The following is a 27,097-nucleotide window of genomic DNA, read 5'->3' as shown; positions in this document are numbered from 1 at the left end:
TAAAGATAAGAGAATGTGGAATGATAGGAACTGTGGCAAACTGAAGACCTCAAGTCTTCCCTTCCCCCCCCCCCAAAAAAATGTGTGTTTGTCCCTAAATACTTTATTAACAAAACAAAGCTCTGGGGGCCAGACTTGGTTATAGCTGTCACTTTGCTACTCCTGTGTCATAGGGTTAAAAAAAAATCTCCAGAAATTAAAGTGATGGGATCACAGATTATTCAGCATTTGAAAGGAATATTGTGAATGTGACATTATCTCAATTTAGTTTCCTATCCAAGATGGTGCTCTTAAAGACTCGTTCTTTCAACATCCTTAAAATTCAGATCTTTTTAGTTCTAGTCTTGATGGTTAATGCAGACATGAATAAGCTTTAGGGGAAAAGAATACAACTAATGTAATTTCTTTAGAAGTCTAGAAAGGAAGGTTCAGCATTATTTCCCTGTCACTTAGAAAAATGATAGAAACTCTTTCCTATTTCTTCCGCTATTTTTCAGAAGGGCAATGATAAAATATAGGCTACAGGCACAGATGTTCTCCTGGTACCTTTTGACAGGGTAACTTTTCATTCTTGCATCCCATCACTCACTCTCCATCTATCCTTGTTCTTTTTTTTTTCCACTGGCTGGCATCTTAAGCTCCATGACATCCAGTGTTGGTCTACTACCCAGTGGACACCTGTTAAAGATACACCATAAAACAGTCTCACACACACACACATAATTTGCACTTTTAGCATTAGATGCCCTAACCTAAAGTAAATATACAACTAGACTCAGTCTAACTGAAGACCTAGAATATTGTACTTCTTGTGAACCTGGTCCTCAGATAGGCTTTGGCATTCTCAGTCCCAGTGTTAGTATGTGTTCCATTCAGCTCTGAAAATACCGTGTTGGTCTAAAACACATAGATATACTCCATTTGATCAGGGCTTGGTAATTTTTTTCTTTAAAAAGTTGAATGATAGATATTTTACACTTTACAGGCCTTATGTCCTCTTTTGCAACTACTTAACCCTATTATAAAGTGAAAGCAGTCACAAACAATTGAGAAATGAATGAGCATGGCTGTTTTCCAATAAGATTTTATTTATAAAAGCAGACAATTGGCCAAACTTGGCCTGTAGACCATAGTTTACCTAACTTACATTAGCAATAAATCTCCAGCCAGACTGAGCTTTTCTGTACTCCTGAGAATCTTCTAGATAGGAGAGAAACTCAGATCAGAAATATAGTCTACTGTATCAGACTAATGAAAAGTTGGCTGTAAGATGGCCCACAAAGCCTCATGGCATCATCCCAGAGAGCTGTGTAATGAGAGTATTTTGTAGTAATTGGCAGGGATGGCATTGGATCTTTGATCATTGGAAAAGATGTCAGTCACTTTGGACATTCTCATGGGAAAACTTCAGGGTTCAGGATTTTTACCAATCAATAGATAGATGTTGATTAAATATTTCTATACTCGCAGATCTGACCCCCAAACTATAACTCTCACAGAGCTCTCTCACAAGCAAGAAAACACACAACTTTAAAATCTCAGGCCTCAATGATTCCTTTATCAAATGGCCCTTCATTAGCTTCTTATCCTTAGCCTAGTTCTTATATTGATTCTCTCCAGAATTCTGTCTTAATCCTCTCCTCTTTTCCCTGCTCATACTCTCCCTTGACACCTTCATCTGCCCCTGTAGCTGCCACTATCAGGTACAAAGGGTGGCCTCCACACACTTATCACTGGGATTGTAGATATACCTACCTTCAGGAAACCTACATCTGGACATAAACAGGGCCTTCAAAATAAGTGTGTCCAACCTGAGCTCCATCTCAAAGAAACCTGGACTGCATCCCACTGCATTTATTTTTATTTATTCATTCTGCAAATAATTGAGAGTGCCTACTGGGTGCAAATACTTCCTTTGTCACTTGGTTACAATAATAAATAATATGGATATGATCCTTGCCCTCATAAAACATTAACTCTAATGAGAAAAACATATTGTATATGCACATATATGCCTTTTCAATGACATTTTCTTTTTTACATATTATATATTATATGGTATATATCATATATAGCATTAATATATTACATTTTATAAAATGATTTTATAAATACTATAATTTACTTCCTGTATATTTTATATAATAATGATACAAATAGTTATATGCAATATATTAAATATTATATAATAACATACAAAATAAAGAAATGCCAGTAAAAAGGTATTAATGTATGCCAATAAAAATTTTAATATAAAAAAGGCACAGGATGCTGAAAATACACGCAGGAGAAGTAGATGATTTTCCATAAGACTGCAAAAGATTACTGCTTGGGCTATAATCTTGGTACAGAATTTGCCTAGCATGTTTAAGGTCCTGGGCTCAGTCAATCCTCAGTACCATAAAAGAGAAAGAGAAGGAAGAAAAGAAAGAAGGGAGGGGGGAAGGAGGAAGGAAGGGAGGGAGAAAGGAAAGAAGAGTAATTGACTTGAAGATTAAAAACTTAAGTAATTTTAGGTACATAAAATTGGAAGTAGTAGCAAGTCATTAAGATATTTCTTTTTTTTCCTTAGCCTAGCACACACAGTCATGGTAATGAACTCTAGCTACTGTAACAAGCAACTCCAAAAGCTCAGTGGTTTAAGACTATTATTTTTATTTCTCATTAATGCTAGGCTTCATGTGGGCCACACAGCTTTCCTCTAGACAGTAACTCAGGGATCTGGGTTTCTTTCATCATGGACTCTTCCATCTCAGAACTCTTTAAGGGAGGCCAGAAAGGCAGTGTAAATGGAAGCATGAATCTCAATCACACAAGATGTTCTACTGTGTGGCCTGAAAGTTCATCACTTACCTTTAGACCATATTTGATTGATCAGGAATCAGGTTCATGAATCCTCACTAAACTGCAAGGTAGAACAAGAAACATAGAACTTTCTTCCTAGGAAGTAATGATAGAATTCCTGAGAATCTAGGCATTCTGTGTCAAAAACACCATTTTCTTTTTGCACCTTAGCTGCCACTCTTTTTTCATGTGAGTTACTATTCATTTCTTGAGACTTATTCCTTGAGGAAACATTTCATGACAGCCTCTCTCTGGGCAAGATTGACAGTTCAACTCTTCTGTGGTACCTATAAAAAACCAGCAATTGACTTCTTTGTCACTCTCACTCAAGATTAGGATCTTTACCACGGTCATCTTCATTTCCTAAGCATGGAACATACAGCACTTGAATATGGTGATGCTGGGTTCATGTTAACTAGACTAAATGGAACCAAATAACCATACAGATTAGTCCTGGATGGATAGGTTAGGCTTCCAAAAGTATTTCATGACAGAGTGACCTTACTTTTAAATGCTTTATAAAGGAGTGAGGCAGGTTCTTTGTGCATATAACATACACAATGCAGGTAACCTGAATTTCCTAGAGCGATTCCCCATCCCTGCCTCCTGGTTTCTATGTACAAGTTCTTTTGGAACACACTGGGAGAAGTAATGGCCAATGCTCTTTAAAACTCTTCATCCCCTTTGACATGAGAAAGCCCAGTACATACTGGGAGCTAAATAGCTGTAATGGTTGGCACTGAATAGATATTCAAAGAAGCATTGGATGTGAGAATGGTACAGTCCAAACTTACTTACCTATGCTTTGTTCCAAGGTTTTCATGAAATCTCAGAAACTAAGATGGCTACTGCATTCTTGCAAAACTAAGAATGAGGGATTTTTAATATTTTATTCTAAATGAATTCATCTTGGGCTTGGAATGGCTTACTATGTAGACCACAGAGCAGAAATATCACTTCACTCATAATGCCCCCTGATATTTGGAGAAATAGGAGAGGAATTAGGCAAGTAAATAGCCTCTCATCTATTGCTGTCCCCAGCAGCTGTTGTTCTTCAGCTTTGAGAAGTTTACCTCCATTTGCTAAAGAGCAATGGCTCCCTTGGAGTTATACTGCAGTCAGTAGTGAGAATGAAGGGATTTAGATATCTGAGTGTTTTCTCTTTCTTACATAATTCTCTAAAGAACAACCACAATTTACACCTGGAATGGGACCTTTAAATATCCAGCTTATTCTCTTACTTGAGTCATTTCACAGGTGAGGAGACTAAGCCCCAGACATATTAATTGACTTGCCCCCCAGGGCAGATTGGTCCTTAGTCACAGAACTGGAACTAAATCCTAGCTATCAGTGCTTATGACGATTGCCTCCTGGTTGAGTGCTGTGCTATATCACAGACCAAAGGCTGAGAGGATGCCTGTGTGTTTGTGAGGGAAAAAGAAAGGGGACATGACAGGAGAGGACCAAAGGACTAAAAGCAAGAGCAGGGATGTTTATGAAACTAGGATCCTTTGAGGTTTCAGGCTTAAAAGACAGCTTTCACAACCTCCATCAACCACTGAACTCCCTCTTTGAGGCTGTAAGGGAAGGGATATGGTAGGGATCCGAAGGCCCTGGAATGACAGGAAGGAGACAGCTGTGAAAAAAGAAGAAAGAGAGACATAGACCATGTCAGCTCATCTATCCAGCAACTATCAGGGGTCAGATCTCGTTTATACTTGAAGGTGGCCTTAGAGAAGCTTACTGACAGCAGAGATTTCCACGAAAGAAAGGCCTAATGCAATAAAGTGAAATAAGCCAAATAATCTTACTCATTTTCTTCTTTAATCTGGGTAAAGAGGAAGGAAAGATTGGTAAGATGGATGGGCATGCTTTAGAAGAGAGAGGGGACACATTTTTAGAGCATTAAATTCCATGAAGATGACACTTTTACAGGCTTAAGCCAGGAAGCAACATGGTGTAATGGTTGGGAAAGTAGCCAGACTCCATGAATTTGAATCTTAACTCTACTTTTTGCCTAACCGTGTGATCATGGGCAAGTTTCTAAGCCTTTCTTTGCCTATTTCTTCATCTTTAAAATAGATACAATATACCCCATAGTGGTGTTGTGAGAGTCAAGTCTCCCATGATAAATAAGTCCAGACTTTAAGGCACTTAAAATGGAGCTTGATTTAGTGTGTATATCTGGACCTATTAAATTAATTTTTGGAAAAGAAGGCTGAAGATAAACCAAGAAAAATGTGAGATTCCTTCAGCCCATTAATTATATCTGAAAATTACTACAGAATAAACAATAAGCAAAATTAGTTTCTTATTATTTATTCATGCAACAGGTATTTACAAAACACCTACCATGTGACAGCAGCTTTTCTAGCTACTGAGAACTTGGTTAGGAATTGAGACCTTCAGGGTCTTATTTATGCAGATTACATTCTAGTGGGGAGCCCAAACAAAAAGAATAAAAATACTTAATTTCAAGCAATGATAAATACTATGGGTAAATGTTAAGCAAGGGAATAGACAGAGAATGATGCAGATCTATGAATGCTATTATAGGCAGATAAACTAGGATTCATACCCAGGCAGTAGAATTGAGATTCTTAACCACCTTGCTGTATCATCAACACTGTACTTCAAAGCCCAATGAAGACACAAGGGGATTTGGAGATGAGCAAGCTCAGTAATACGCTCAAGGCATCTAAGGAACTTGCAGACTTGCAGGGACTCAAAAATGAACTCTCTTGAGCTTTTGGTGATGCCCAACTTAATCCTAGTTTAGCCACCTACAATTTGTGTCACCTTGGGCAACTTCTTTAAATTCTCTAATCTTCAATTTCCTTATTTGTAAAATGGAGAGAATAGTGGAACCTGCCACATCAGGTTACTGTTGAGTTATAAAAAATGTATATGAATATCCTGACACCTAGAAGGGACCCAACTAATATCAGTTATGACAACCTGTACTTGTCCAACATATTCTCACTAAATTACAAAAATCGATAGTTTTTTCGATTCTGCCCTTGCAAAGTGCCAAAAAGTGACTCATTTACTGACATGAGACAGTCTGCTCACGACTGTACCATGCAGTGAGCTTTCTGTTCTCTACCAGTAGATTTTAGGCAATGCGGATCACTTATTATCTGGATTAAGAAAGGAAAAAACTTGCAGAGTCATTTTGGAACATATCTGGGGTGATTTTTAACCCATCAGAAGCTAGGAGAGAAGGTGTTTAACACTGTCCCACATAAGAGATTAAATCACTTGGCGTAATGCTGAGAGGGCTACCTGTGGGTACCTTGTAGAGGTAATGCAGTCTCTTTCCAGCACTAATGGGAACGGGAGAGGAGTTGGGGGCAAAGGGGAAATAATAGAATAGCTTCAAAAGCAAGGACTCATGGTGTGTGTGGCACAGAGTGGAATGCAAGTGAACTGAGAGCCCAAGTCATCAGATCTTGACAGCATAGTTCTGTTAAACTGCTGAAGGCATTGTGATGTCATAGGAAAGCACAACTATGTGAATTTACACAAAAGCAGCATACCTACCATGTTTTGAAGTACATGAAACTTGATATGTTTCTTTTTTGTTAGCATTAATTAATTGTGCAAAGAGGTTTCATTATAATATTTACATACAACCATATAAGGTACTCTGATCAAATTCACCCCCTCTATCACACTTTTCTTTTTTTATTTTTTTTCTTTATTTATTCATATGTGCATACAAGGCTTGGGTCATTTCTCCCCCCTGCCCCCACCCCCTCCCTTACCACCCACTCCACCCCCTCCCTCTCCCCCCACCCCCTCAATACCCAGCAGAAACTATTTTGCCCTTATTTCTAATTTTGTTGTAGAGAGTATAAGCAATAAAGGAAGGAACAAGGGTTTTTGCTGGTTGAGATAAGGATAGCTATACAGGGCATTGACTCACATTGATTTCCTGTGCGTGTGTGTTACCTTCTATGTTAATTCTTTTTGATCTAACCTTTTCTCTAGTTCCTGGTCCCCTTTTCCTATTGGCCTCAGTTGCTTTTAAGGTATCTGCTTTAGTTTCTCTGTGTTAAGGGCAACAAATGCTAGCTAATTTTTTAGGTGTCTTACCTATCCTCATCCCTCCCTTGTGTGCACTCGCTTTTATCTTGTGATCAAAGTCCAATCCCCTTGTTGTGTTTGCCCTTGATCTAATGTCCACATATGAGGGAGAACATACAATTTTTGGTCTTTTGGGCCAGGCTAACCTCACTCAGAATGATGTTCTCCAATTCCATCCATGTACCAGAGAATGATAACATTTCAAGATGCCCCACCACTGACGAATGGATTAAGAAAATGTGGTATCTATACACAATGGAATTTTATGCAGCCATGAAGAAGAACACTTTTCTAATCCTCTCCCTCCTTCTCCCCTTCCTCATCAGTATTTAGTGGGTTTCATTATGCTATTCTCATACATGCATGCAATGTACTTCAATCACACTTACCCCCATCATCTTCCATTTTCAGTAAGTCCTTGTTGCCTACCTTTACTCTCCAATTAAAGTAAGTGCTCATTTAATACTTCAATAGAGTTTGGCTATATTTCTTATAGCTCATCAATAGCAGTCAAGTGAAAACACTATGCTCTTTTTTCTTTTTCCTTTTTCTTTTCTTTTTTTTTTTTTTGTGGTACTGGCGTTTGAACTCAGGGCCTATACCTCGAGTCACTCCACCAACCCTTTTTTCTTGTGACATGTTTTCTTAAGATAGGATCTCAGGAACTATTTACTGTGAACCCCGGTCCTCCTGATCTCTGCCTCTTGTGTAGCTAGGATTACAGGCATGAGCCACTGGCACCTGGCTCTTTAGCTCTGCAAATGCATCCAGCATGCATTTATGTCCCAGAGTCAACACAAGAAGGAAAAAAAAAAAAAGATGAAATTGCACAGTATCTTCCTTCAAGGATATTTTAGTCTAGATAAGGGAATCAGACAAATGTTCAAGTGATTTTAATAAAAGGAATAACATGGAGTGACTAGATTAGAAATAAAATTACAAGCTTTGGATGTTACATGGAAGGGAAGTTCTCTTCTATTTGGGGAATTGGGAGAGCGTTTCTGAAAGAGGAAGCAGATGAATCAATAAAGCCACTCCTTTACACCTTAAAAACTTCTTTGTGGTGGGATTTTGAGATAGCTCTTGACACTTCAAGTAAGAAGTGACTGCAGCATTTGTTTAGCTTGCATAGTTAGAAACACTATTTTTCTTGTTTTAAAAGCCATTCTCTGATGTAGAGCTAGGGCCATTAATCCAGCCATGAAAATCATTCATCACTTTTCCCTTCAAGGTATAATGAGTCAAATACTTCAATCTCAAGCAAATACCTATAGTCAGTTTCAATAGAGTTGGGTAAACTAATGACATAGTTAATATTCTCCCACCTTAAGCTAAATACTTTTTCATTGCATAGCATTTCTTTTTGGTTATTTTCTTTGCTGGTAGTCAGAGGGATATCAGATTTCAAAGACTGGTAGTCCTCATGTCTAGCTTTTGCCTTTGGGTTAGACTGATGGTTGATCCCATAGTGAGCACTACCTGGGAATCCATATTTCTAGGTCATTTCAAAGCATGCCAGAAAGACACTGCAGAGAAAAACCCTGTACTGATAGCTAATAGTTAAATAGAAATATCCTATATGCAAAGGGTGAATATGGTAGATGTACTCATGTATGAAAATGGAAAAATGAGACATGTTGAAATGTCCAGGAATGAGGGGAAGGATGATAAAGTAGAAGATGAAGTGCCTGAATTCAACTATGATATATTATAAGGACTTTGGTAAATGTCACAACATACCCCCAGTACAATAATAATAAAAAGATTTTTAAAAAGGAATATCCTATATGCAAATCACTATTCTAAGTACTATTAGATTAACTCTAAATTAACTCATTTAAATCTCTAAATTCCTGTTTTTTAGATGAAGAAATTAAGGCCCGAGAAGTTAAATAGCTTGATTTAGGTCACACAGCTAGTGAGTGACAAAGTCAGGATTCACACTAGTCACCTGGCTCCAGAGTATATGCTCTTAACTGCTTTCTTCCACTGCCTCTATCACCAGGTGCACTTCTGTGCACTCTGTGGAATCACCTCTCAGTGCATTCGCCATTAGAAAAACCACTGGCTATTTTCTAGCTCTCCCAGCACTATTGTCTTCTCTTCTAGTAAAGAGAAGTTCCACCTTCTTTCTCTTCTTTCTTTTTAAGCTAACAGATAATGACTGCTCTGAGAGGAACTGAGTGCCCAAGAAATTGACAAAGTCCTTTCATGTCTTCAAAAGAAAACACTTAGCTTTACTTGTTCTATGAATTCATGGTGATATAAGTACTAAATAGATACATTTTAAATAATTTTTAAGGATACAATTCATAAATCATGAAGTCCTGACAGGTTAAAAGCTTTTTTTGAATGCACTGTCAGTTTTAACCCCCAAATCCTTCTTTATTTAGAAGCCACTGCTTGATGGCAAAAGATCGTATTTACAATTTTCTAAATACTAACAGGTAAATGTATTATAGAAATTTTTGAATGTGAAATTTCCTCCACAAATGTGCACTAGATTATTGCAGTAAGTGTAGAGAAGATTGATTTCCCTGTCTCTCCCATCTAGGACTCAATTACCTCATCATCTGTCAATATTTACCAGTATCCACTTTGGACAGAACACTTTTTCTAAGTGCTACATGATGTAGACACAAAGTAACAATTGACCTTACACCCCCAAACCTGAGCATCCTAGGTGGGCTCTGAGCCAACAGGAAGAGAGCTGGTACAACTGCCATACACACCATCTGCAAACCCCTTGCCCCCATACACACTGTCAGCAGTCAGTTGCTCATTTGTTCACCAGTTTAATCTGGCCATAGATTCATTTTGGCCCTCAGGTAGGTCCAGAGATAAGAATGGAGAACAGATAAGACTTGGTCCCTGCTTCAAGAAGTTCTACCCTACATTTTAGACAGAGACAGATAAGTCAAAAACTAAAATGCTATGTGGAAAATGCTACAAGAAGAGAGAAGAGCTAAATGCATGGGGATCAGAAAGGCTTTCTGGACAGAAGATGATGCTTGAACTGAATCTTAAAGAATGAATAGATATTTTCAGCCAAATAGGACACTGAAAAAGTCACTCGAGACAGAAGATGCTGACTGTTTCTGGAAGAACCACAGACAATAAGTAGAAAAGAATGTCTCTGGTCATTTCTCTCTCTCTCTCTCTCTCTCTCTCTCTCTCTCTCTCTCTCTCTCTCTCTCTTTCATCCACTTACTTCCTAATATATTAACCCATTAACTCAAAGAGAAAGTATACAGGAAGCTCTCCCCAAATTTATACAGCCAATTCAAATTTCTTTTCATTTCTCAAACTCATAAAATTTTGGTACATAATTTATTTTCTTATATTTTTGAATGTATTTCAAATGTATCCTGAAGGGAAGTACATATTCACAAAGGTATTAACCTTATATCCTTTTGCATTCATACAATACCTAGAATGATGTTGCATATGTATTTTCCACTTTAAAATTCTTACTGAATTAAATAAACAATAACTAGTAAAACTGTTTTAGTAGCTAACTGTCTAGTAGGGATTCCCATAAGTAGAGCTAAGATTCTTAGTCCCTGCATCATCTGAAGTAATTAAAAATTTGAATTGACAAAATCAACGAACAGATTATAAGGCTAAGGACTTATAATCTAAGCTCTCATTCATTGTGACTGTTGCTCTCACTCCATGGTAGACCATCAGATCCCTTCACTATAGGGATAAAAGAGGTTCTGTTGGTTGTTTTTTTTCGGTGCTGGGGGTGGAACTTAGGGCCTTGCAGTGCTAGGCAAGTGCTCTACCACTGAACTATCTACAATCCTTGGGATTTTTTTAGATAGGATCTCACTATGTAGCCCAGGCTGATTTTGAATTCGCTATGTAGCTCAGACTAGCCTCCAACACAAAATTCTTCTGCTTTTGCCTCCCAAGTGCTAAGATACAGGCATGTACCACCACACTGCCTAAAAGAGGTTCTCAGGAGCTCCAGCCAGGACTTCCAAATGTGGTTACAGAGCAACACTTCAATGTATACGCTAGACCTTACTGAAACTCTTCCTGATGATTCATTCCAAATACTTTACATGATATGCACACCATTAACTAGACCACCAGCATCTGCCCTTTTCTGTCTCCCTTGCTCTAGCTTATTGTGATAATGTCTCCTGTCACCAAAGCTTGAAACAAGGCCACCAGGACCTATCCAAAAGTGCTCTTGGTCCTGTTAATACCCCTGGTGGAGGGTGCCAAATCTGCTACTGGTGACATCAATGGCTGCTTCAGAGCTGCAGGTGCCCAATGTGTCAAAGGTACAGAGATGCCTGTGCTCTTGATGTGATGCCCAATGTCTTCCCATCAAGGGCACATTGGCCAGTGCCTACTGAATGTTCTTCCAATGCCAGTGAAGCCTGTCAATGTAGACACCACTGCCAACTGCCAGTGCCCAGTGTTAAGGGCACCAGTATTTCCAATATAGCACCATATCTGGTAAAGTTGCTGGTGCTAATTCTGCTAACTCCTTTTATTCCCAATGTCCTAAGAAATACTTCATTATCACAACTGCAGCCTCTTCATCTTAAGGCATGACCTGGGAGAGCTGGAACAGGGCCCAGTCAGAATGTCAGATTTTGAAATCTATTCAGTATCACCCATCCCCTCTGACACTCATCTATTGTACCTTAAGGTACCTTAACTTCTCCCAGCAGTCTTTTGAGGTCCCTGGATTCCTCATTGAAAACAGATCCCTGCAGGACCAGTCCTGCCAGTCATCTATAAATTCCCTGACATGATGGATGTGTACAGCATTGTTCATGCTGCCAACCATGCCACACAGCTGCAGCCATCAAGTTGACAGATTCCCAGTCCATGTTAGCAAACAAGGAGCATTTCATTTTGTGTTTCGGAAGAATATGCTGGTGTACCTTCAAAATCCATCTGGAATCTGACTACCTCTTGCCACCTTTCCTCTGGCTCCCTGTCCAAACCGTCAACCTCTTTCTTCTGAATTGCTTCCACAGCCTTTGAAAAGGCTTTCCTATTACCAATGTAGCAGCCAGAGTGATTCTGCTAAATCATAGGCCAGATCATGTCATACCTCTGCTCAAATTCATGCACTTTCCTCAGAATGGAAGTTAGACCTTAAAGGACTTCTAGGCTCTACCTTTGGAATACTTCTCAGACCTGCACTCCATTTGTCTGCCAATGCACACACTCCCAATCCCATCCATCTCCTTGTTATTCCTGGAACACACATGGAGCTCACTCCTTCCTGAGGACCTATGTACTAGTTCTTCTACTTGGAATCCTCTCCAGCTATTTGCAAACACATCCAATTCACCATCTTTAAATCTTTCTTCAAATCTTGTCTCTGAAAGAAACTTCCCGTAACTACTTTTAATACTGCTTCTCCCACCATCACACACACACTCCAACATTCCCAACCCCACTGCTGAGCTTTTCTCTTTTATTTCACAGTCATTACCATCTTCTAACCTCATATACACCTTTGTTTATTTATTATGGGCTGGTACCTTTGTATATTTTGTTCACTGATGCCTCCAGAACAGTACCTAGAATATAATAGACATGGCATTAGTATTTGCTAAGTGAATAGATAGATAGATAGATAGATAGATAGATAGATAGATAGTAGACCCTCACTTTTATAACTCTTCAAGTCGATGTGAGCATACTCACTTTGTCCACCAGGCAAATGATATCCTTTGTACTTCTCTACTCTGGTAGAACGTAAGTTACTCATTTGTATACTGCTAACTTTGGCTTTATGGTACATTGATCTGTTTGAAGTACTTCAGTGGATGATGTTATTATGCTCATGCCTGGAGGCTCTCAGAAAGGACATGGCTTTTAAATATCAAATAAATAGAACTGGCATTCAAAGCATTTATTATCTTCTGAAGACTTAAATTTGTGAAATTTTTTTTGATTGAGACTAAAAACATGCAAAAGATTTTCCTGATTGATAGTAGCATTTAAGGTTTTTGCTTTAAGAAGAAAGCAATGTGCTATATTATCCACCAAACAGCTACATGAATGTCAGAAAACATGTACTGGCAGAGGAAAAAAAAAAAAAAGAGGCCCTGTGTCTTTTTCTAAATATAGCTCACATCACTGGTAGAGCTCAGAAATGTGAATGATGCTGCAGATTGTTCAACATCTTATTCTAGTTGCAAAGAGTCCTCTGTTCATCTTTAATCTGAGCCCTTACTTCATAAAAGAGCTTGGCAACACAGAAATAAATCAAAACAAATAGTGCTGTTTAACAAAGGGCTTTCGGGTCAACAAAGATTTTAGAAATGAAAACATGATTTTAGAAGCATTTCCTTTTATTAAACGTTTAAAAACACACCTTCTACCAAAGACTTCAGGGACAAGTACAATACAATCATTCAGTAAAATCATCTAACCCTGGGACCATGTTTATGCGAGTCCTGTGTCGTGGCTCTATGGGTCTTTTCATCCATAACCCACACAGAGATCTTACATGGAGGCTGTCTGTCATGCTGCAGATAGAGTTACTCCCTGGGTGTACAGATGAAACTGAAAAGACCAGCACATGCCTAGTATAGTAGTCATTCATACTACTTGCTGGCAATAGGTTGTTTCATAATTGCTGTCATTTATTTTCAATCATGATTTATAGCTGTCTGTATTGGCAACTTCTCCTCTAATTTTTGGTTCACCCAGTGCCTTTAATCAAAGAGGGTGCCCCCTTCTTTGAAGGTTAGAGTCTAGACTCAACTGGCTAGTGCTTCTCTGGCTATTCTGTGCTTTTGGCAGTTGATCTCCCCTGTGTCCTGAAAATAGTTTTTAACTATGAACTCTCTATTGTACAATGTTTTACTCCATGATCTAAGACTTATCAAAATTGGGGATGTGTCAGACCTTCTCTGGGCTAGATCTTCATTCATTTCTCTTATGAAATAGAAATAGTGGGTCATTAAGAGACAGTGCCAGTTCAAAGCACTTTACTTTCCCTTTATTCTCCAAAAATGTAGTGCCAATGATATCCAGATAGTACACCTTTTCTGTTTCTACCATGTGCCTAAAACTGGGAGTCTGTAACTGACTGAACAGTTCAGAGACCCCAAATCAATGAAGCTTAGTTGGTGGCCTATAAAACAATACAGGCTTTATTTTCTCTGAAGTTGTAAATCCAAGGCAACATTCAGATACAGTTCTCCTACCATTCAGGGTTTAAGTTTCTGCTTTATAAGAATTGAATCCATAACACATTGTGATTCTAAACAAAGGAGCTTCAAGCAGATTTATTTGTACATGGACCTCTCCCTTAAGGCAACGGCACAACAAAGAGACCTCTTCACAACTTGTTTCCCAAGAACAGTCAGAGTAGCATTGTATGGAGTACCCAGATGTTTGACTCCATTAAGGCAGTTTTCCCAAAGATCATCTAAAACCCTTCACAAATGAGATGACTTAGGTAAAATCACTTTAGGTCTTAAAAGCCCTGTATAGCTGTTAGATGATGCTCTTACCACGAACAGTGCTATCCATCTTATAAACACATCTGTCCCAGCAAAGTTGCACTGCCACAGCACTTGAATGTTGATAGGTGTACTTTTTTCTGGGGCACCATGGTCAGTGGATCAGCCTTTTCTCTTTCATGTTCAATCAGTCTTTTCAGAGCCACTGATGAAACCACAGAGTGATGTCTAAGCCTAGGTCTCACAGCTTGTAGGGAATTTGATCCTCACACTGCTTGATAGACCTGCCTTTGGACTTGGCAACACACTGTCTGCTGGCACTGTTTGTCCTGGTTTATTTTCAGGGTTGCTGTTAGTCTGAGTCTTGGATAACAGCAGTACAGAGCGGAAGAGGTTAGAACAAGGAGCTGGAACAGAGGGAGGTACGGAATGGTATCAGCTGTGTGTATTGCAAAAGCTGTATCAGGCAGGAAGTCTGACTACAAAGCACAACCAGGTGGGAATAGAGAAGCTGCAGTCCATTGTGTCTTCATGGGCAAGTTTAAGCAGCTGAGGCTGGCACGAGAGTACTGTTGGCACAAGTGGGCCTCAGAAAGGCTTTGTTTGTGTGTTTGTATCTGGGAAGTGGCATGGCACACATAACAGCCCTTGCCCGCATTAGGACCTGCCCCAGAGGTCACACAAGTACTTCACATACAAGCATCCAGCCCTCACCAGGTGCGACTCACATAGCTTCCAGACACTCACTTTTTTAACACAGAGATTGTTAATCTCAAAGTTAACTCCAACTATCCTTTTCAGCTCTGTAATTTTTGAGAAAGGCAAGCAAAATCTCCAAGCAAAAAGCAAGCCCTGCCCCTTGATCTCCAGTAATGTTGCTTTATGACTCTGACCTTCCTCAACCCTATATCTTCTTTCCATGCCTTTCCCTTTGTGCTTTCTAAAACCTGCATCTCCCTCCTTTTCTTCCCATTTAGCCTCCCCAGAGGAGCAGTTTAAATTGTACTTTCTACTTCCTCATCTCTAACTCACACCCCAACTGGGTACAGCCAGCCTTCTGTATACTTCTCAAGGCCCACAGTGACCTACTTTCCAGATCCCACAAGCTCATCTCCGCCCTCATCTTATTAGACTTCACGAGACCTGTCACTACTGACCACACCTTCCATGAACTCCATTTCTCCCACTTGGTATCTTGACAATTCCTTTTCTTTTAGCCTCCTGAATATAATTCTTATCTTTTCATCATACATTGGAAGTGTTAGTTCATTCTCAGGCCACATCTCTTCTCACACTACATAATCATTCTCATCCACACATGATTTCAGCTCTCACTTACGACACAAATCACTAAATTTATTCAGTGTCTCTGTGCGAAGTACTGTGCTACACTACTTGCATTATTTCACTGAATATATGTGACAGCCCTCAAAGGTAGATAATCTTTTTTTTAATCTCTCATATTACTAATCAGATGGTGGGTGCTTGGCAAGGATGGGTAGTGCACTCAAGGTCAAACAACTAATAAATGGAGCAGCCAAGACTCCCATCTATCTGTATGGCTGATGATGCCAAGGTCATATGACTCCCCAGACTTCCTCCCCAAAGTTAAAGTGCCATTCCACCACATCTTTAATTTTTCAGATCACAAAATTATTCATGTCATCCTACTTTATTTTATTGTCTTTCCTGGTTGGTAACAACACTATATACTCAGGTATCCAAGGTAGAAACTTGGAATTTTCCCACTCTTATCCCTTGCATAGTTGTCACAAAGAGACGATGATGTGATTGATAGAAAGATGCCAACAAATGCAGTAAAGGAAATGAAGCTTCTTTAATGGCAACAGATGTGAACACTTATGGCTACACAAAACAAGAGGCAATGCAAATACTCAAAAATGAGGAAGAGAACTAAGAGTTATTGATTAGCTAGTATCAAACCACCATGCTAAACAATTAATACCACATCATATAATCTTAGAACAACACTTGGGTACATATTATTATGCTTATTTTAGAAAAGAGGAAACTGTGGCTCAAAAGGAATATAAATTGCCAAAGATCACAAATAAATAGCACTGGTGGTATTGTTAGAGTCCAAAGTTCACTTTGGAAGAAAAGGACTAAGGTGAAAGACATGTTGGAAGTCAAATTGGTAGGACTTGCTGTCCTAATGCTATCTGAAAGTAAACAGGGAGAAGTAAAATGACTCTCACTTCTAAACTTACACTTGGGCAATGGAGTGGTGTTCCTCATTGATTGACATGGGAAGACTGAGGAGAGTCAGTTTTTGAGCTGAAAGACATAAATTGGTTTTTGATTAATACTGCTGACATGTATAGGACATCTACATGAGATGCCCTAAAGATGATTCAAAATTTGTATTGTAGCACTCACAAAGAGAAGCTAGTCCTTGAAAAATAACTGCAGAAATAAGGACCAAAGCATTACAAGCATGGAAAATTGTATCAGCAGAGATATGTGTGTACCTTGCACAGTTCACATTCAGGGAATGGCTAGCAATTTAATGACTGTTTAGGTACACACCTGTGTCTAAATACATTTATCAGGGTACACATAACAGAATAGTGAGAAATTAGAATGATCTCAGTTGACTTAAATGCTGGACTAGGACATTTGGACTTTTCTCAAGAAGGCGTCACCACAGGTTTTGGTCTGAAGGTAGAAGAAGAGCCTGACTTTTAAGAAGACAAATGTAGTAGCTAGATCTAAGCTGAACCAAAGGTGGGAGGCCAAGTGAAAGGCTTTTGCATTCGTTTTTGCAAGTGCTAACAAGAACCTAAACAGGGTAGTGGCAGTAGGAACAGAAATAAAGGAACAGATGGGAGAATTGCTTTGAAAGAAATTATTGTGCAGCACAAGAATGGTTAGCACAGTAACCATTCTGCATATCATTAAATATGTGTCAAGTTAATTTTGTAACTTCATTTGGCTCTAATGGTTTCCTCTTTTCAGGTATGTGAAACCTTCATAATTTATTGATCATCTGTTCACATAGTTTTAATTAAGACTTCTAATTTCCATGGGGGAGAGACTATGACTGCTTTGTTCCCTACTATTTCAACAACATTTGTCTGAATAGGCACTGATTAAATATTTATTGAATAAGTGGATGGATGGATACTGCCCTGCACACATCTGTATCCAGGATCTCTTCATCTTTGCACTATAAACTGCTCCTACCTTTCACCTTTGCATTAAGTATATCCATCCCTCCCACCTCTTTAAGTTTGGTCTTACCTTCTACGTGAAACAAGATCACTGAGCAGTCTATGTTCAGTGAGACACTGCTGTAATTTCCCCCAATCAATCACTGCCTTCAACTGTGTTCAACTGACTTTCTCTTTGCTATCTCTTAATGTGATCTCATGTATATCCAATAATTTTCTCATTATTTAAATATTGGCAACTCAGTCTGGATGCTTCCTAAACTTCCAGTTTTATTTCCTTCCCCCCTCCCCATATTCCCACCTGCCCTTCTCTCTCTTCTGACTCCAAATTCTCTGGTATTGAGAACAAGAAGAAGGGGGAAAGCCAAATTTCTTTATACTTAAGTTCACTTTGCATTTGTCTACTGGGTATCCCTTGTTCTTCAGCAAACATTGACCACCAATAACTTCAGTGTGAAAAATGGCCACTGATTGCTTTCTCAAAGAAGCGATGTGCAAATGCTTGTGAGTAACCTATAGGGGCCCCACTGCACAGTTCTCTGGAAATGAACAACTGACTATGCCCCAAACGAACTCATCAAGGCTCCCTAAGCTTGTCCCCAGTACCCACTGCTGGGTAGTCAGTTCCTTGGGTGGACTAACAGCAAGACCTCCCTGCTCTGCTGTTAATTTCAACTCTGATATTCCTCTCTTTCTTCCTCTTTTCCCTTTCTCCACTTATTTCCTTATTTCAACCGCAGCAGTCAGGGGAGTCTCCTGGGGCTGGAGTGACTGATAAGGCTAGTACAGTTAGCTCAATCACCTCTTTACAAGTCCTGGAGAATATTTCTGTGATTTTAAACAGTCTCCACTTTGGATCCTGGTCTCCAGTTTTACACATTTATAACATTCAGCCTCTTGTGCATATCACCAAACTTCATTTTGTAAACCCTGAGTTGTCATTTACATTTGTAGCTACTCTGCAATAAATACTGAGAGACACGTGAACAAAATTTAATGAATACCTACAATAGGCTAGTCAGTGTAAAAGTGAGGTACCAAAACCTAATGCAATTCAGACTCTAATGCAAATAATGAATTGCACTGTAACTTTAACACAAGGGACATTTAAACCTCAAAATGGAAATTCAACTGGGGAGTGAAACAACAGAAAAGAGGAAAGGAGAAAAGGTAACTTTAACATGAAAATGTAAGTAGAACCTAAAAGATGAGAATGCTGCATAGTGACAGAAAGCTTCCACATTTAAGATTAAAATCTGAATCCCTGATGCTCAGACTAATGTTTGCTCACAAATCAGAATCATATAGATTTCCATTAATATTTATCTCCTCAAATTTGAAGGAACTGGAAAAATCTGTGTTTTATCTGGCCTGTTTAGCTGCTCCCATCAGAATTTCACTGAAGGCTGATAGCAAGTTTATGATGTGACAGCTGTCCTTAATAACTCCAGTACTACATCTGTAGCATGGTGTGCAAAAGCAGCATAAGTTTTAGAAGTGAGTCACTTCAAACCAAGAACCCCAAATTCAACTGAAATTTCAATTAAAGGCTAAAGGACTCGAATAATCCATACGAAATTTTAAACCCAGAAGTTCCTCTTGCTTAAATTATTTTTCACATTCCAATTTAAACTCAAACATTATGTTGCTGTCACACGTCTTTGTTCTCCTAAAGTATTTTTAAAAATCTGTATATAGCTGACAAAAAATAGGAGCCTGTCTGCCAGCAAGTTCTCTATTCATGTCTGACATACTGTAGAGTTGATGCAGAACACATGGTCTTAAAACACTCAAAAGCCTCTTTTTTGACTGGCTTACCACAGCAGTATGTTTCTCCTGCATGTTTGCACTACCTACAATACATGTCTTGCATAAGCATGAATTCCTTTTCAGTGTCTAAGTCACGCAGTATTTTTACATGCTTTGATGTTGGGCATATGAGAATTATCATCTATATTTTGGAAATGCAATTCCTTGAGCCTTCGGCATCAAATACCTCTTAACTGACATTATTTTAAATTCCATCCGACAGAATGCCAATAATGTCTATAAAAGAAATGCGACACATTTCATTTTCTCAAATACAGAGTTTATTTAGAAACTAAATTGGAAATTTCTGGGTGTATTTTTTAAAACTAATTCAGCGTGAAAATTACTAATGATTTAGAATTGTGTGTATAGCTTCTTCTTTTTCCTCATCTACTTATCCAGAAATATCTAATGGTTCATATTAGATAAATGCATTCTCTTGGTGAGACACAAGACAAACATTTTAAATCAATCCTAATTGTGATTTTCTTAATTACAGATGAGACCCATTGGTCATGATGGCTACCACCCCACCTCTGTAGCTGAGTGGCTGGATTCCATTGAGCTGGGTGACTACACCAAAGCCTTTCTAATTAATGGCTACACATCGATGGACCTATTGAAAAAAATCTGGGAGGTTGAACTTATTAATGTAAGTTGGTCTCTTACTGACACCTTGGTCTCTATTCAACCCTTGATAAATGAAATTTTATTGCAAGTGGGTTCTTTCTTTCTTTCTTTCTTCCTTCCTTCCTTCCTTCCTTCTTTTCTTTCTTTCTTGCAACTATTTGGACATCTAACAAGGATTGACAGAGACCTATTATGTTATGTATATATTCAAGCTCTAGAGTCATTATCATTTTGATGTAGAGTCATTATCATTATCATTTTGATGTATGGAAGGAACTAAGACTGAAGACAGGACTCTCAGGGTGCTTTGCATTCTCTAACAAAACTTTCCAAGAATTTTTGGATTTTACATTTAGGAAATCTTGTCAGTTTAGAATATGGATATCATACCAAAATAGGCTCCCATTCTGACCTTTGATCATAGTCACTGTAAAAGATTTAAATTATCACTTTTAGTTTTCTATTTCTGTCATGTTTCCTTATCTTTATTCCTTAATTACACATACAAACCCTATGCTTAAGAAGACTGTTTTTTTGCTCTTACTAAATAGGTTGCTGTACATCAAAATTTCATCTTCTGGTGTTACTGCCCAATCATATGTTGTCTCTGTTTAATTCATATGCTTGGCATAGATTTTCTATAAAAGTTGACCAACATATGTTGCCATATCTTCAAGCCCAAAGAGATCAACTAAATCTACATAAATGATATTAATACCTTGTTCACTTCATTTTTTCCCCCTTTTTTTTTCTAATGGCATAAATGAAGAAGCAAGATGAAAAGAAAACCTAAAATGATCATGTACTCAGATTACATTTGACATTATAAATGCTTCTAAAAATAACAGTGTGAAATTACTTAATCTTTTAAAGTTTTTTTTTTGTTTGTTTTATATTCTAATGATTGGGGGGAAGCATTTAGAAAATGAAAAAGGAAGCAAATAAACATCTTCTGGTTCCTCTGTTCTAGTCAGTGTGCCATTTTCTCCCCAAAAGTCTAGTTTTTTCATATTACATGTCATTAAATATTTCTGAATGATGGTTGTTGTTATTATTAATAATTATCTTTTGCTTTTAAAAGTCTGTCTTAAGAAATAATAATATCTTTTCTGTAGCATCTTAAAGAAATTGTTATTGATTCTAAAAATCATAGTAAGTTGACAACTTCTTGGCTAGTTTTCCATAAGTAAATCTTTCTTAACTTTTTGCTTCTTAGCTGCAAAAGTTATTGTTGCCACAAGGAATTCAGTGTCTAACTATAGCCTCGTATCGTTAGCCTCACTCTGAGTCTGTGTGGCAATGTAACTAACTGAAACTACATTGCTTTTTGGTTATGTCAGGCTAAGATTTCATTTCTCTAGCAAGATTTTCATTTCTTGACACTCATCTCATGGCTACTCTTAGATATTTGTTAACAGGTATACCTCCCATAGGTCAACCAAAGAAATTTCCAAGTTGAGATGTATCTTGGTTAATGGTATAGCTTGACAAATATTCCTGTGTAATATCTTCTGTATAAAATTGTTCCCCATTAAGGAACAAATACTGACAATAGATAGTACATGAGTCATTCTCCTGACTGGTATTATCAATAAATCCCATTAAAAAGGATGGATTCCATTATGACTCTATAGTAACAAGCATCATTTACAACATGAGATTATGTGTTTGTAGAAATCAAAATGTCTGAACCAGTGTTGAAGATGTGGGCTTGCACCCTCACTTTCCCCAGGGCTAAGGGCTAGGGGCCTAGAGATCCCTGCAGTGGGAACATGTGAGCAACTCAGTGACTGCAAGGACAGTGATACTAGAAGAGCCCTAGGTTTATTGCTAGACCTTGGGACTAATTCCAACCACCCTTGATGAGAAAAAATGGCCTTTTTCACCCATTCTGGCTCTTTAAGGGTTTTCCCTTTTTCTACACTTGTTATAATACAATCTGACTTCAGAAATCCAGGGAGAAGTGCCTACCTGCAGTGTTGTATCAGAATTTGAAAGCATAGTCACTGTGTGTTTTGGACCTTGAAGCCAAACTCCTCTAGCTTGAAGTACAACATCAATGTCTACTACCAACTTATATATTTTCCTTAAAGTAAACTGATTTAATTTAAATTCCTTGTGACATCTATGTGGGAAAGTCACATTCTTAATGGGGAGGTTTTACAAGTCATTTAACTCAGCAGATACATTTATTATGGGCAAAAAGTGATCTGAATCTTTTAGACTTGGAAATTAGAAAACAAAATTTTTATACTCATCAGAGTTGGTATTTCATTTGATGATTTGGGGTTAGTGGATTTTTAAATACGAGAAAGGCAACATATATGCCTTTTGGCTTATAAAACTTTTGACTGACCTCAATTCAAGACTTGTCTATTCCAAGGAATGTCAGAATGCAATTCAGGATTTTTGTTTACCTCAACTAATGAAGGAAGATACTCAAATATGAGGTAGTCTTTTATGGAATCTATGGACCAAATAATCCAATACCAGTACTCATAATTTGTTATTTTCTAGCTTAAAGGGAGTGTACAGTGACCTTGATTTAGAGTGGGGCCTTTTAGGGAATCATAGAGTTTTCAGTGTGCCAAATTGGTCTAGCAGCTGTTTGTTCTCTATAAAATGGAGAATGAAGTACAAGTGCAGGCTGTCTCCAAAGCAGTGGTCCTCAGGTGGAGGGAAGAGAACAGGGGATGAAGAGACACTACTGGCATAATTTTAGTTAACTTCAGCGTCATTAAATAGTATTGGTTAAGCATCCACAGTCACATGAAATTATGTTTGGTATTAGACAAATAGGAATATAGTCTCATGAGTATGAATTTATTCAAAATATTTTCAAAAAGAAATAAAAACTAAACAAAGTTGTGACTTTAAAAGTACAGGTACGTATTTGAAATTGTAACCTTTAAAAAGACCCCCAAATACCTTTTTCTATGTGTAATACATTATTGCCTTTGAAAATCAAGATTATTTGAATACATAGATAGTGGTTGTGGTCACAGAACTACCCAAACGTTGGGATGAGAGAAGAGTAGGAATCTTTCTATCAGCATCATCAGCTTAAAGAACTCAAGTTCAGAGAAACTTTTAGACACAGAGTATTGCCAATTTTACAATGCCAGGTTTGTCTTCAATGAGAACATAAGCTGTATGCAAACAATTGTTTCCTTTGTTACTTAATCTGTGCTTCATATTCAGAAGTGATGTTTTATCAATCGTTTGTTTTGCTCCTGTGTCTCCCACTATCATTAACAACATCACACTCTCACTTATGTGTTGACATTGTAGTGTAAAACTTGAGTGTGTTGGGAGAGGCTATAAGGCAAATTGTTCCCTCTGCAGATACTAGCTTGGTGAACCTCTAGTTTGAATTATTGTCCCTCCAAAGGCTCATTAGAGGAATTAAAGGCTAGTTAACAGTGCAGAGGAATGTTTATTTATTTTCAACTCAGAGGTTTTTTAGGCCTAGGATATGGTCTTAGCAGGTTTGCACAATGTTTCCTGTGCTATTGACAGCCTCAACAGTCCTGCAAGAGGGAAATCTTAGAAGGTGGTATATTTTCTCCACAGAATGTGTGTGGTTAATTATGAAATTAAAAATATAAAGGCCATGCCAATAACCTGCTATCCATTTTCTAGACAAAAAATGTATTTAACTTTTGAAAAACAATGTTAATTTCTTTTACCACTATTTATCTACTAAGAAGACTTGGGTAAAACCAAATAAATTTGAACACTGTCCAATTTATTAGCTTGTGAATCTCAGTGTAGACCCTGTGATTAATTTCCTTCCATTGGTTTTGCCATTAGTTATCAAGGAAATCACTCTAGCCCAGGCTTATTATATCCTGCCACACTGATAACGATAAAGTTATCCATTAGATAGACAAAAGAAAATTCAAGTTTCAGTGCATTCTTAAATTCCTGCTCATAAGTATAGAATAGCTTTAAAAATCTAACTACAGTAGGTAGAAACAAAGCAACTAAGGTAACAATACTTATATGTGTCCTGTGAAAATTATTTTATGTGTCCCAGGAAAATAATTTTAAACTATTTTTGTAACAGTAAGTTGATTAGAAGATCATTTGCTTCTTGCCTAATAGTTGCTGAAACTGTATTTACATTCATTTAGAACTGTCAGATTGCTTTGCTTTGCTTTTTCAGTGTTACTAATATTATTTCCAGGGACATTCCATGCTAATCTAACTACTTGGAGATGTACTAATTTTCAAAGTAAACTTGCTAACTTTGAATAAATTCTTTGATGGTATGATTTTCTCTGCTTTAAATGTTATAGAGATATGAATATCGGATTTAGACTCATTACTTGCTTCAATGTTCTTATTTCATGATCAGTCTTATAAACTCATATTCCTGTCTACCCTGCTCTTACTGCTATAACTGCAATTAAATGTTCACTCTAAAACTCTGTCTGCATTGTGTGTGAATGTGTATATATGTTTGTTTGAGTATATGTGTGTATGTATAGAGTAAAGGCAATTCATAGCTTATACTCATAACCAAGAAAAATAATCAGCAAATTCACAAATTGCAGGGGAAGATTGGGGAGAATGAATGTTCTAATTCCATCTCCAAACCAATTACTTTAAGTAAAAGGTTATACTTTCACTACAGGACATTAATAAATGAGAAAATATTCATATGTCCACACCAGGGAGGCTACATCATTCAACACTCCAAATTTTAACAACTTTAATCAAAGCTGAAGGATTTAACTAAATGACTAGATATGAGTATTCAAGTGTGCAGCAAACTTTATAAATTATCTATGGATTTAAGCATTTCATTGATATATATATACATCTATACATACATATCCATATGTATATATATATCCAGATATAGATAGAGATGTATAGATATACATCCAGATATAGATATAGAGTGTATAGATATACATCCAGATATAGATATAGAGTATATAGATATACATCCAGATATAGATATATAGTGTATAGATATACACTATAGATGACTCCTCACGCACCTTCAGGACAGCTAGTAACAACACTCAGCTTCAGGCATGTATCAGGTAAAGCCTTAGGACCCTGCCTTCCTCACTCCGCATTCAGATTCCACACTCTTCCACGGATTCTCTTGAATCTTCTCTTACTTCACCCAAGATTTGATAGAAGCGCCTTATGCCTTCCTCACATGAGATAAACAATCTCATCCCAAATAAAGATCCATACTGGAAAGGGATTCCAGTTACTTTTAGCCTTTCATATGTGGCCTGGAAGATGGGGCTGGGCTGTCTGGCGGCATCATTTCCACTATGTGCATCACATATCCACAACTATTATACTGGAATTTGACCTAAACTGAGAATCATATATTATAAAATGTACCACCAAAGCCCCATTGTAAGTAATACAGCTAGTCTTTTGCATTTAAAATGAGTTTATGCCCTTGCAGTACCTCAGGGTCAATATTGTAGAGTAAGCATTGCTGAAGTGTTGCTATCAGAATTAACAAAGCACATATACATAAGGAAAAGAAACAAGGCATTCAGGCCTGAAGAGCCCATCTTGAGCACTTAGCAACAAAGGAACTTCATGATAAACTGAAACCCTCTGATTAGAGCCTTTTATCCATCTCAGTGCATAAAGGACAATCATGTTCTGATTATCCAGGAATTTCTACTTTAAAAGTTTTCATTTAAGTGGACATCTGCTGTATTTTCCCCACCAAGATTTCATTCCCCCTTTTCCTGCTCTAAAATGAAAATTTTCCATATTTCCCCTGAAGAAGCAACCTTTACCCCTTCTGCATTCCATGCCTGAACATATGATGTAGATCTAAGCTAAGGTCAGCATGCCAGCCTTTCCCCACCTGCACCCCCAAAGTGTATCAGGACCAGCTACATAATTTGAGACCCCACTACAAAAATGAAATTATAGGGCCCCTTGTTCAAAAAATTAATTAAAAACTAAAGACAGTGAAACCAAACACAGGGCCTTTCAAATGGGAGGGGGGGAGCTTACATAGCTGTTCACATCTCAAATCTCTGAAGTCAGCCCTGTCTTCATTCATTTGTGTGGATGCATATTTCTATGTGGCATCATTTTCCTTCTTCTCAAAGGACTTCCTTAACATTTTTAATAGTACGAGACTACTAGTGATAGGCTCTATCAGCTTTTGTACATCTGAAAAACACTTTATTTTCCCTTCCCTTTTTAAAAGATACTTTTGCTGGGTATAGAACCCTAGGGTGACTATTGTAAACATATTGGTACATCATGCTCTCTTCTGCATAATTTCTGATCAGAAATCTTCTATTTTGCTGTTGTTCCTTTGTAGGTAGCATGTCTTCTTTCCCTCTAGCCTCACTTGTCATTTTCTTTTTCTCTGGTATTCAACAATTTGATTGTGATCTACACTGAGGAAATTATCCTCATATTTCTTGTGTGCAAATTTTTTGAGCTTCTTAGATATGAGGTTTATCACTTCCATGAACTGCAGAATTTTTTGGTCATTATTTCTTAAAATATTGTTTTCTGTCCCCTCACTTCCTCTTCTTTCCCTTAGAAACTCCAACTGCATATGTATTTGGTCATTTAAAGTTGGACCACAGCTCTTTTTCTTTTTTAGTGTATTTAAAAATCTACTTCTAGGGCTGGTGGAGTGGCTCAAATAGTAGACTGCCTGCTTAGCAAGTGTGAGATCCTGAGTTCAATCCCCAGTACCACAAAGAAACAAAAAAATCGATTTCTATGACACACTTAGTTTCTACCACTGTGTCTTCAAGTTTACTAATCTTTTTTTCTTATGATAGCTAATCTTTCCTTATTAATATCCATTGTGTTTTTCATTGCAGAGATTGTAATTTTTATCTCCAGAAGTTAGACTTAGTCTTTATAAATAGATATTTTTCATGTTTCTATTTAACATGTCCAATCTTCTAAACTTGTTGAACACATGGGATACAGTTATAACTGTTTTAATGTTCTTGTCTTCTAATTCTAACATCTGTGTCAGTTTTGGGCTGATTTTGGTTGGTTGATTTTCTTCTTGCTCTTCTTTGCATGCATAGTAATCTTTTATTGTGTGCCAGA

General features: G+C 37.6%; 1 protein-coding gene across 19 annotated transcripts in view; it reads left to right on the top strand.

Moving 5' to 3' along the window:
* The window catches only part of Anks1b (ankyrin repeat and sterile alpha motif domain containing 1B), a 1,133,346-nt gene that overhangs the window by 835,573 nt on the left and 270,676 nt on the right, over positions 1–27,097 (top strand). For all 19 annotated transcript variants that reach the window (XM_074084193.1, XM_074084191.1, XM_074084192.1 and 16 more), the window contains one exon: positions 19,887–20,039. In XM_074084193.1, coding sequence (XP_073940294.1) covers positions 19,887–20,039 — 153 coding nt within the window. The remainder of the gene's footprint in view (positions 1–19,886; positions 20,040–27,097) is intronic.

The sequence above is a fragment of the Castor canadensis genome, chromosome 8, assembly GCF_047511655.1.
Source record: "Castor canadensis chromosome 8, mCasCan1.hap1v2, whole genome shotgun sequence".
In the NCBI taxonomy this organism is placed as follows: Eukaryota; Metazoa; Chordata; class Mammalia; order Rodentia; family Castoridae; genus Castor; species Castor canadensis.
This window is presented reverse-complemented; position numbering and strand designations above follow the sequence as displayed.